This window comes from Eleutherodactylus coqui, chromosome 1 (assembly GCF_035609145.1).
Source record: "Eleutherodactylus coqui strain aEleCoq1 chromosome 1, aEleCoq1.hap1, whole genome shotgun sequence".
Taxonomy (NCBI): Eukaryota; Metazoa; Chordata; class Amphibia; order Anura; family Eleutherodactylidae; genus Eleutherodactylus; species Eleutherodactylus coqui.
In genome coordinates this window covers 60,471,026-60,483,663 of record NC_089837.1, presented here as the reverse complement: position 1 = coordinate 60,483,663, position 12,638 = coordinate 60,471,026, and the positions used below count along the sequence as shown (strand labels likewise).

Sequence of the window (12,638 nt, the reverse complement as noted above, 5' to 3'; positions counted from 1 at the left end):
CTGAAAATCTATACCCGACGACTGGACGCTACCATTCTTGTTGTCAGCTGGGCGTGTCCCTATACAATCTGTAGGCACTGACTGGACAGAGTCAAAACATGTAGGGACATGCTGCATTAACAAGAGGAATGGTAACAGATAGTTGTCAATTTAGTTATACTTTTGCAGGAGGAGTAACGGAGGAACAGCACAACTCAAAGTTCTAACAAAAGATTATCCAGAAGTGTTATTTTATAGATAGCTGCCCTATCAGATCTCGGCTACACATGGGTTATGCTGGAAAGACATGCTGGGGTTTGTAGTTCATTAGCAGGCACACCAACATTGGCTTGGGGAGCAGCGTTTTCGTCTGGAAGGGCAATAATGAGAATTGTACATAATCTCCAAGCTTATTTACATAGGAAGTAAAGTTCAATTGTACATCTGACGTGCCGTCGGTGTGATCTGGGGGTTAATCTGCACGTACCTTCCTGTCATTTGTTCTAATTTGTTTTAATTGAAAACCAAACGAGCTTGAATGAGGATAGATTACAGCATACCTCGCTTGGTTCGAGCTTCTTTAATCTCCTCACAGTGTTTGTTGAACTCCGGATCCAGTTCGGCGGCGAAGATGGCGTGCGCCGTATCTTTCAACGTGCAGGCGCGGTGCCGGATTATTTTATCTGTGTAAGAGACACGGTAAAAGAGAAATTTGTCTGGGAACGATCCACGAAATGTCAAATCCGCAGTGTGACTATTACATGTTCAGCCGGTTAGAAGGCCGCTTTATGGGAAAAGCAACATGTGATGGCGCGGTATACTTTCTATTAGGCCCAATCTCCACGGGGAAAATAGAATTTTAAAAAACGCGCTGGTGTCCCGCATGCATGATCCGCACTCATAGGGAATCGTTGGGCACCCGCATGTAATTAACTACCTGCGGATGTCATTTATCTCCGGCGGGCGGATCGCACCTGCAGGAAAACACCAGCAACATGCTCCATTTTGTGCGGTTTTCCCACAAGGATGGCTTCCACAGCTGTAATTCAAGTCAATGGAAGCCATCCGCCCATCTGCGGGCCAGGTGGAATCCGCGGCAGGATTCTGCACGGGGAAACCATGTGCGCCCGTGGGCATGAGGCCTTACACACCTTTATACAGCAAGTCACGTGATGTCCCTGAATACGGTATATTAGAATTTCTATATTCTGCTCAACTTCATTTAGATACATTTAGCACTTCCTATCACCACTTCTTTAAGGCCCATTTACACGGAGCGATGATCACTCAAATGACAATTTGAGTGACAGCCTTGAGCGATCATTTTGTATAAACTATTAAGCAGCTACTCAACTACTTACAAGCAATTAAGTATGCAAATGAAGCCTTAGCTGAAAGCAGTTCAGTTCCTTTGTTCTTCAACGGGAAACAATGCTATGAGCACTCCAAGTGGAGAACTGCTGATAAGGCCCAAGGCCGATTTTTAGGTTGGCCTGAATTTAACGATCAGCTAGCAGTGCATGAAAAGTGCACAATGGCCGCGCGTTTAGATACAACCATTATCGCTCAAACTATCGCTTTTTAGCGATTTGAGCGATCATCACTCAATGTAAATGGGCCTTTACATGTAACGATCTGCTATAAACCAGACTGTGGCTGCCTGTCCACGGGCATTTTTGCACTGCCTTCCCTGCGGCGATAATCCTGCCGCGGGGAATGCAGTGCACGCTTTCCATAACGTTGCTATGGAAAGCGCCGACCCCCTGTCCATGAGCGGAGAATCATAGCGATTCTCCACTCACGGACGGCAAATCGCAGCACGCTGCGAATTGCCGCGATTCCTAAATCTGTCAGATAGGCTCACAGCGGAGATCTGTCCTATGGCTCCTGCTTCCCGGCGGCGGCTCCCGCAGCAGAGATCTGCCACAGTATACCGCTACACCCATAGACAGGCAGCCTAACCCCTCCATGCTACACAGGCTTTGCTTCGTGACCCTCCCATTATTAATCCATTTACCCGGGACGAGCTGTCGAGCAAATGCTGGCAGACACTCGTCACAGTGATGCTCTCTTCCGTGCCGTTGCACATGAGCGAGTACCGCTGGCATTGCTCACAGTGTGGCCGGGGAGCGTTCTTCCCCTGCCTCCATTCACTGAAAGCAGACAGTCGTTCAAAGGTGACCAACTGCTGTTTACACTGAACTGCGCGTCCTTTCATTTTCGGAAGGCCAATCATGAAAAGGCCGGTGTCTATAATAAAGAGGCCATACATTGTATAACTAATCAGCACAGAATCCGAGACCCCAAAAAATCCCGATGCTAAAAAGGTGAAGAATCACTTTAAGAGTCAGAGAAACAGGCATCGGAGAAAGTACGAGGCGCTGAGCTACGGGGAAATGTATTAAATAACCACTGTCTGAGCGCACAGAAGGATTTGTGCTGCTTTTAAGAATTACACTGTGTACCGCAGATACGCAGCGCAGCAAATAGAGGGGTAGAACATAAATTTATGGATCTCAAGGCGGCATTTTATCTCATGCACTCGGCATCTCACAGAATCGATAATATAAAAAATAAAAGTATTACAGAGTCAATAGAAAACGGGCGCTTTTTTTTTTTTTTTTTAACAAACTATTTTTATCCATTGGCAAACATGGCAGCTGTCTTTGCCTCTCTATTTTCCCCGTGACTGGCAGAGTGGAGTAATTATGAGCCGCTATTCGACACATCTCCCCTCTGGCAGAAAGAGGCTTAAAATCAATATAGCCTGGAGAGGGAGAGAAATAATAATTGCCGGAGCCCTTTTCTGCCTGAGCATCATTACCTCCCGGTTCTTTATCAGGATTGTACTCCAAGGCGTTGCTGCAGATCAGGTCGACGTCCGTTAGGAAATCCCGCACGGTCATGTAGCGGTGCTTGTCGATTTTGGTCATTATGGTGGAGAGGTCCATGGGTTCTCTAATGACTTCAAGGTAATCGGAAACCTGCGGGGGGGAAAAAAAAAAGGGGGATGTTATTTGGATACCCGAACGTGAGGCGGTAACTCTTCAAAGTCATCAAGTCATGCAAAAGAAAAACCTTGAGATTACGTAGCAGATACTATGACGGCGTCATGAAAACGGCATGCCACGACAAGTCACGGAAATAAAAAACGGAAAGTTTTATGAGAAGCGGATGATGCTTGGAACTAATGCGAGCCAATGAGCAGCGGTATTAAAACACAGGCATCAAGACAACACAAACCGTGCAGAGGACCCCGTCTGACTCCGAGGCGCAGAACGCACCGGGGACTATAGACAGCGTGGTACTGCAGAAGGTGGTAGAGAGCTAGCCTCTATGGACAAAGGACGGATAGCCATGAGTGTTCCCTTTCATAAGAGGACGCCCTAGGGACTGTCAGGGTCAGTTCTTATGCTAAGGGGCGATATTTTTTAACCCCCCCCCCGGTAGTCACTACTAATGACATTCCGGATGAAAGTGCCGTGCGGACGTTGCAGCCAGTCATCACTCCCCTCCCAGAAGGGGCGTTCAGCAGGGACCGAAGAGTTGTCGAGGGGGCAGCGTCGGGAGAACGCAGAGTAGTGTATGTATTCTGAGATTGTTCTACTACAAGCTGAGCAATCTTTCGCACAACAGTATACTCCTGATAACCCATTTAAGGCCTCCTTCCCACGAACGGATTTACGCTGCTTAATTCGCGGCGAAAATCCGCTGCGTTGCCCGCTGCTGTTAGGTTCTATTGAACCTAATAGCACAATGCTCACGATGCGTAATTCCACCGCGGAATTACGTACCGTGAAATCTCCCGTTCTCACCCGCAGCATGTTCTATTTGCCGCGGGTGTACGCGCTGACGGCTTCCATTGCAGTCATTGGAAGCCGTCCGTTCACGCTATCTCCCGCTGTAACACAGCGGAAGATAGCGTGAAAACGCTTTCCCGCCTACCGCCGCCGCGTCATATGACGCGGCCGGCGCGTCACGTGACACGGCCGGCCGCGTCATGTGACACCGTGGGCGTGTCACGACGCGGCGGCGATGGGCGGGGAAGCGTCTTCACGCTATCTTCCGCTGGTAAGTATGGGGTCTCTGGGGGGCGCCGTGACGGGCTTCGCCGCGGAATATTCCGCGGCGGAGCCCGTCACGCTCGTGTGAAGCCGGCCTAAGTCTCATGGAAATGTATTTGGTACAGAACTCCGTCGCTCCAAGTGCATTTTAACCCTCTTAGTGACATAACTAATTTTAGCCCTAACAGCCAGTAAATAGTTAGCCCTTCTGTGTTCCAGTGGTCATAACTATATTTTTTCTCAATGACACCGTATATTTTGCAGGATGAGATCTAGCACTTATGAAAGTTATTCTATACATTATATGTACCCAAAATTGGTTCTCTATAGCTTTTTTTTTTTGGGGGGGGGGGGAGGGGGGAATGGGGGAACCAGTTTTCTTTGGATTTATTTTAATGTGTCATCAGGATTATGACAACACCAACGACCCAATGTCCATGGGCGGATTTTAATTTTAGAATCCGCACAAGTCTCCCATGAGGAAGATCTGCAGCTCTAGGCGCCTATAGAGATGCATTAGCATCTGCAAGGCAATTTAGAGAATGCAGATGTGATCCCGCCCCACCCTCTCGTACTGGATACATGATGTAGTATTTTATAATGTGTGTGGTTTAGGATACCAATTATGTGTAGCTTTTGTTCTTTTTATTTTTTCATTTTTCAAAGCCTTGTGTAAGGGGAAAGAAACGTAATTATTTTTCTGTAACAACATTTAGATGCCATCAAGGACTGCAGCATTTGCGGGCTTAAACAAGCAAGTCCTCATGATTTAACTCTTTCTGGGGAGGGGGAGGATGTGTGTGTGTGAAAACCCTTATATGACAATCAGAGAGCAAATATACTCTGATTGATGGGGCCAATAACGAACAAAAATTCAGGGATCTAGAGCAGAAGGCCCCCATCGATCAACGACTGCTGACTTATCCTGAGGAGAGGTCATCAATAGAAGTTCCAGACAACCTCTAAATTACAGCTACCGCTGTATAAAACAGCAGTGGCTGTATGTGAACACACTCATAAGTACTATCATTGGGTGTATTTCTATACATGAGGTGGTAGTGGCTATATTCAGGGACTGCTGAGACTTCCTCTGGATCAACATTGAGGGCGGTAATAGGCCGAAATGGATGGAAAAGTGTCTTTTTTCAGTCTTACATACTATGTTACTGTTCTATAAAGCATTTCCTACATTAAAAAGGGTATCCCACCGAAGACATTTACTGCATGTTCACATGATATACCATAAATGTCTGATAGACACTACACTAATCCATTCTCTGCCTGGAGGTGCAATCACCTTAACAGGGGGAACGCAAGTAGGTGGACCCCCACTACGCTAGAGCTAGGTACAGGTCCCAGAAGTGAAGTATGCAAATATCAGACGTTTCTGACATATTCTGTGAATGAATGTGTAAGATGCAAATACCCCTTTAAAAGACTTTGTTTTCCATTTTGTATGCAGCCTAGCCTAAAGCTACCCTCTGGGCCTGGGCAAAGATGAGCACACTGCTTCGCTGACTAGCTGATTTACACTGTAGGCATTGGTAATCTAAGACAATACGTGTTGCTCCTACTGTCAGCACTGCTCATGTGGGCAATACTGGTTAATTAAAGCAGGTGTAGTATCTTAGACAAAGGATGCATACACAATGTGCATCAGGTAGTCGGAGAAGCTGGTGTGGCTATCTTCGCTTGTCGAAACCCGGAGGGTCGCTTTAACACATAGTATGTAAAGGCTAGGAGGAAGAAAAAAACACGTCCATCCAGTTAGGTCTATTATCCTTCAATGTTGATCCAGAGAAAGGGCAACCCTCCCTCTTGAGGTAGAAGCTAATTTTCCTTATGTTTGGGGGGGGAACAAATATCCATCCCGACTTCACATCTGAACTCCAAATAGTCTCTGGATCATCAACCCTTCCTAATGCCCCATTTAGACAACGATTATCGCTCAAAAGCCATCTTTTGAGCCATAATTGTTGTGTTTAAATGCGCGTCCATTTTGCACTATTCGTTCATTGCTAACTTTTAGCAAGCTAAAAGTCAGCAATCACTCGCCGAGTTCTCAGCGGGATCCTGCTAATACTATTTTTTTTCAAGCTGGTATCCCACTGGGAGCTCTCAGCTCCGAGAACAAAGCAGCTGTCAGCGCTCCTGCTGTTCTCGGAGCTATCAGCTCAGTGGGATACCAGCTGATGTCTGCAAAAACAAAGCAGCAGTATGCAGATGACAGCGCTCCCGCTGTCTTCCGCATACAGCGGACGCCTTCATTTACATGCTAAGAAACTCTTAAGTAGCTAATTAGCTACTTAAGATCTTATGCAACGTGATTGCTCAAAACTGGCACTTAAACGTAAGCGATCTGTGTAAATAGGCCCTAAGCAAGATAGTGACTAAAGGCCCATTTACGCTGACCGATTATGGTTAAGCTTATCGCTGGATTGTGTGAAACTGAACAATAAGCGTTTAGTATAAATACTGCCAGCGAATGAATGACTCTTACAAGGGATGTAATATCCCGGGTGCTATCGGAATGATTCATTTACGCCTTAAATTACTGAACGATTATCGCTCCTGTGTACAAGCACAAGAGCAATGATCGCTGGGACAACTGTCAAGGGCCTAAGCCCCCGAAAAGCGTCCTGTCCAAAGCAAGCGTAACACATAACACTGTAAGGCATCACCACCATCTGCGATACTGGGAAGCAGCTCAGCACTTGTAAGCCACATGCTGGCATCCTGCCTGGCCTTGGAGTCAGCCGGTGGCCCTGGTTTTGCACGGACATGCACAGAAGCGGACTTTACAGTCGATAAATAATTTTTCTCCTCCGATTTCACTGCTATGAAAACTGCTAATTTCATCTGAAAATTTGGATGAAACTTCTGAATTTTGTTCACCGGTTTGGCACGTCACTCACTTGTCTGGCCTCTGGTTACACATAACAAAAACACAAGAACTGGAACAGATAATTAAGATTTTGCATTAATACAAGGTGAATGGCAGATGAACCCGATACGACTCGGGGTTCTCTCCGACTAGAAATTCATGAAGGTTTTCTGGTTTATGTATAATGAAAAGTTCAGCAACGAGTTAATATACTCTGTGTATTCATCTGTCAGTGAATGGAAACAATCCTGTGTACATCTACATGTTGGCTCAAGTGGGTTCACAGCTCATGCCCGTGTAACCACATACTCCTGCAGCTGTGTCAGCAGGACATAATCAGCCTTTGGTTCACTCATTGCTTCCTGTCAGTGAATAGACCAAGGTCAGGAGGGGTAACTTCACTGCTTAGGGAGAGCACCAAGAAGGTGCGTGAGGAGACTTATAAGGCCTTCCGTGCTCCTCTGGGTAATATGCAAATAAGGAAAATGGAACAATACCTCTGCAGCGCCACCTACTGGATGGCAGCATTCCTTCAAATCACTACTTGACCCTTTATAAAGGATCTATAGAGCAACGATTGGGAATAGGGAGGTCGGGCATCTTGCCAGAGCTGCAGTTAACAGCAAAGATATGCTTTACAGCGGCCACATGGACCCAACTTGTAGTCTGGACAGCATTCAATGTTGTGGGCATGCTCTGACCTGTACAAAGGGAGGGGAGGAGGTAAGCTGTGACAATCACCTATTGTGAATCCTGTGTTATCTATATATTTAGGCCCCCTGTAGTGATAATGAGATGATAGCTGAGAAGTTCTCTACAGAACAGGAAGTGTCTGATTACTACGAGGCTTAAGGCCCTTTTAGACGGAACGCTTTATCATTCTAATGAGCAAAAGTGGAAGCTAATCGTTCCATCTAAACGCGAGCAAACGACCAATCTGCAAAGTTTGTGTTTTCATTATTGCAAAAACCAGAGAACTTGACTGGATATATAAAGCTAGGATTTATGGATTGACTGGTCACTCCACTGATTCATAGGTTTGCCTCCAGTCTGCGGTGACCACAACCAACAATCTAAGATTAATATAATCCGCTTCATTGTTTGTGCATTATGGAAACAAGACCTCTTCAATATCCACCGGTTTGCTGAAGATGTTAAACCGCTTATCGGTGGCCAGTCGCTTGGTGACGTCCCTGAGGAAGAGTCTCAATTCTCTCAACGTGTTCTCCTCGTGGTCTTCCATCCTATGTGTCTCCACCTCAGAAAGCTGGTGCGGCGGCGGTGGTGGGGCGGGGGGCAGGACCTCCAAAGAGTGCAGCACTGGAAAATAGGAGGTCAACCATATCAGCTGTATGATAGCACAAGTTGTAAAACTGGGAACCAAGCCCATTCTTATTTATCGGCATGGACCAGCGAAAGGCTTGAAACCTTGTAACATACGGTACTAGGGGCAGTTCTATCCGGCTGTTCAAACACGGATCGTGCAGTCATTCTCGTTCATTAAGTAAAACAATGAACGACTCTCACTGAGGTCAAGGATGAACCTACCTGTCTAAACGGGCTGCATGAGAGCGAACGAGCGAGTGAGGACATCACCAGCTAGTTCGCGCAAACGACAATAGAGCTGTCTAAAAAAAAAAAAAAACAGTCCTTGTTGCCCACTGCGGCCAATCAAACCTCAGCTTTCATTTTACTACAGCAACTTAAAAAATTAAAGTCGAGTTCTGATTGGTTGCTGCGGGTAACAAGGACCGTCTTAGGGCGGCTGAAGATGAGAGTATGCGCAAATGCACGCGTTTCAGCGCTACGTATTTGCATAGTGAATGGGGTTGTTTTATGTGTATCGACGCATCGTACTGTATACTTTTTTGCATACACATTCATATGTGCACAACACCCCCCCCCCCCTCCTTCCGCCATGACTTAAAAGGCTATTTAGCCTAATGAGGTCCAGGTGTGGTTTTTTGTTTTGCTATACCGAGCGCTGCACACCTCCTGCAGACGTCCGTAGGGACCTTTGGAGCGCAAATACGCAGAAAGACAGAACATGTTCTATTTTTTTTGCACGCACGAAAAACCGGGAAGTGAGAACAAACCCTACTGAAGCCAATGGGTTCTGGCCTCTGCATATCGCGCACGCAAATATGTCTGGCTGAAGCCGCCCTTACTGTCAGACAGGTTTGATGAGGCCCGTTGCGCAGTTTCGTGCTGGATATATAATGGTGCACAAAATACCGCTCTCCAACAAGGCACCAAAACTCACAGACCGAGAAAGGGTGAAAATGGACGCTCTTTATACGTAAAAATACAAATATTGGTTCTTCTAAACCCTCTATATCCCGCTAGGAATATAGATTTATCTTCTGCACACAGACACATCCATCTATACGTCCCCCTTTCTAGGGAATCAGGGGAGCCACAAACACGTCTTAACTAGGACATGTCTGCCTACAGCAGACACCTTGAGAGGACGTCTGAAGGACTTGAGATTTACTGGTCCTTAATGGGGAAGATAAGCACTTGAAAGTCTGCGTCTTCTCCTGGTAGGCCGGTGTGAGCCGGTAGGTGCGCCTTATGCCGGCTTTACAAACAGCTGCTGCTTAATAGGTTGGAGCTGAGAACGGAGACATAAATCCTACTTGTATTTTATTTCCTGCCTGCTAATCTGCGGCCGGTGACTGAGGGGTAGGAAGAATTAAACAATGGGTGATGGAGGAGCGGAGCGGGAACCACTGAGCTCCACGCTCAATCTGCCAAATTATTAAAGTATAAGAGGCTGTAATCTGTTCTGCGGAGTCCAACAGCTTTAGAGATGGCGCCTCGGCGCGGTCACCGGCCGCGCCGCAACTTTAGATTACTTCTCAGCAAAATATAAAAGAGTTGGAAAAACATTTCTCAGTTTTCGGAAGTTTACGCTTTACTTTCTCTGGCACTCCTGGTGAAAACGAATGGAGCAATGAGGTGTGTGTGACCGTTGTCCCAATCACCGGCTGGGCACAGGGTCGGATCCCGCATGTGGAATCCCACCCGTCTGTGTGCAAGCGGCCTAACGCCCCAAAGCAAGTCCTTACATGTATCAGTCCGAAGCCGTAAATCACTTTCTACGGTGATGACAGCAGCTTCTACAGAACACACAGTGTACCAAAAAACAACATGCAGTCATTCTAACCTGGCATCCAAAGGAGCCGTTCATCCGGGTAAAGAGCAGTACAAGACAGGTAGTACTGCACTGTACTGGAGAGAGGCGCTACTAGACAGCCAATCAGTGCCTACGCTTCAATAATACATGGGTTTTATTGTGAAATGCTGGTGCCAATTGGCTGGATTTTCTAGCAAAACTACACATGCCGCCGATCCGGACTGTGTCGGATTCTGGTTTTTAAGTTACAATGGCCTAAAAAAAAGTTTATTGCATTTTTAAAATATTGTACCCCGAGGCCGTTGTAACTTGAGGGACCACTTTACAGCAGCAATGCACTTATGTGACTTGGCCTGCCGAGGGAGCGACACAACTTTGGATACAACCAAGGTGGTTTCATCATTGACACTTACCAGCTTTTTTCCTTTTGGGAGGGGGCATAGCAGCCTGACAAAGTAACAAATCTTGGAAAAAATTCACCCGGTCATCTTCACTAGGTCTGGAAATGTGAAAAACTTCTTCATACTGAGCCCTGAAAATACACTTCACCTGCGGGAGAAGAGAAATGTGTTGTAAAGCATAGCAGAGCGCTGCGAGGGGAGCCGGCAGAGTAATAACAGGGCACAGGTTTTATTACCAAAAAGAAGATAAAGAATGCTTGTCAGCGCGCTCCGGCGCAAGACGGATAAAGCAGCGAGCAGCGGTAAATAAGGAAACCTACGGAACAACTTGCTTCACTTAAGTGTTTTACCAGGGCACAAAAGACGAATAAGAAGTCATTATGAGCTCATTGTGTTTGGCTTCGCAGCTACATTTCAACAGTAAAAGCAATTCAAGAGCTTCGAAAACATAACTTCATCCAAAACACTAGGATGAACGAAGAATGTGCGCGGCGCTGCGAAAACAAACAACGGGGCTGAAGTGGAAAATGGCCATATAAAAAGTTATATAAAACTTATTGTAGGGAATACAAACTCTACTGCGGAGCCTCGGTGTGCGAGCCCTATACACTGAAGGCCACTTTATAGGAGATCCCCACCCTCTCACCATTACAGCTTGGATGGATATTAGACCCGTGACCCGGAGTGCAACATAAAATCATTTGACGAGTTTTCGGTAGATCAGTGTGAATCCACATTTGATGGGAAAATCCAGGCCTGGTCATCGGGGTTGGACTAGGATTTTATTGCCAACCTTGTTGGGTTTTCGCGTGCAGAACATACGAGAATGGAGTGACTAAGGTAAAGCATCCAATGAAAGGGGATCCTGTGGACGTAAAGAAGGGGTCAGAGGAGGGTGTCAGGAATCGTTCTGATGAACAGGAGCTGCACAAACAGATTGCAGCTGACTACAACGCTGGTGGCTCCATTGTGTATGAATGCACAACTTAACCTCAAGCACTAAGGGACAACAGCAGGCGACAAGCTCCAGCGCCATTGCTGATGAAGGGAAACCTAAAAGACGAGACTCTGGTGGACAAAAAAAAAAACCCTAAAAAAATTGGATAACCGAGAAGTGAAAAAAGATCCCCTGATCAGATGAATCTAAATTTCTGTGGTGATGGGATGTCAGAATTTGACACGAGCAGCATGAATCGCTGATCCTTTCCTGTCAGTGCGTCAGATCACGTCAGTATCTAATCTGCAGCAACTACAAGAATCTTCCTGTCCGCAGGGGCCGATAGTCCTGCAGAACAATTCCAACATCTAGTGGAATCTAGGCCATGATGAATTGCTGTAGATCGGAAGGACAAAGGAGGTCCGAGATGCTACTAAATGGGGGTCCCTAATAAAGGGGCCATTCAGTGCAGATGTAAAGAGGTTCTCCGTCTTATGGTTAAACAAAGACGACTGTACAGACGAGTCCGATGTGACGTCATCAGTTGACTCATTTGGTCCCTCCTTCTCTGGATATGCTTTGCTTTTATGGAGATTACTAACATAGGTCAGAATAAAATTGTATTCCACATATCCAGCAGGGAAGGGCAATAAAGCTGCAAGATATCCAATACACAATCCCGCAATGCAATACCTAGGATGATATGAAAGAACAATAACGGATACCAAGTAGTGGAAGAAGAATGCCGCTAATCAAGCCTGTAAGTAATTACAATACAATATGCAGTATAAAAATGTCATTAAATGAAAGGCAAGAATGCTGAGACATCGGAAAACGAAGCAGAAACTAGGATTCTCTGCTTACATGACCGAAGACCTATCTATATCATCTCCCAGGATCACCTTCTATAGCACATCTAGAATCCATTTTCTAGCGGAAGACATACAAAGGATCTGCCGTCTCTGACAGGTCTATCCGATATCTGCATGCTGCAAGTCTTGTCTTTGCATTGTGCCGTCCTTCCGTTGCTCCTCCTGGAAGTTTGTGAATAAGTAGCAGCCGGGACACCGGAACGGTTACAGCAAGTGTTCTCTACATCTCGCCGGAGATGGTCTGGCACCGCAGCATTGTGCTTCACATATGTCCGTCCTGACCGGGAAGCCCTTATCCCAGACAGATCCTATGCAGACCCGCACACAGATCCGTGCAGAAATGTGTCCGTCCCTTTCTGCCT

At 46.3% G+C, this 12,638-nt stretch overlaps 1 protein-coding gene across 2 annotated transcripts in view; it reads right to left on the bottom strand.

The window, feature by feature from the left end:
- The window catches only part of ATAD2B (ATPase family AAA domain containing 2B), a 107,747-nt gene that overhangs the window by 24,526 nt on the left and 70,583 nt on the right, over positions 1-12,638 (bottom strand). Inside the window, exons 20-23 of one of the 2 annotated variants that reach the window (XM_066596739.1) lie at positions 10,480-10,615; positions 8,051-8,247; positions 2,804-2,963; positions 540-662 (exon numbers count right to left, since the gene is read on the bottom strand). In XM_066596739.1, coding sequence (XP_066452836.1) covers positions 540-662; positions 2,804-2,963; positions 8,051-8,247; positions 10,480-10,615 — 616 coding nt within the window. The remainder of the gene's footprint in view (positions 1-539; positions 663-2,803; positions 2,964-8,050; positions 8,248-10,479; positions 10,616-12,638) is intronic. The other variant, XM_066596748.1, reaches the window with a different exon arrangement.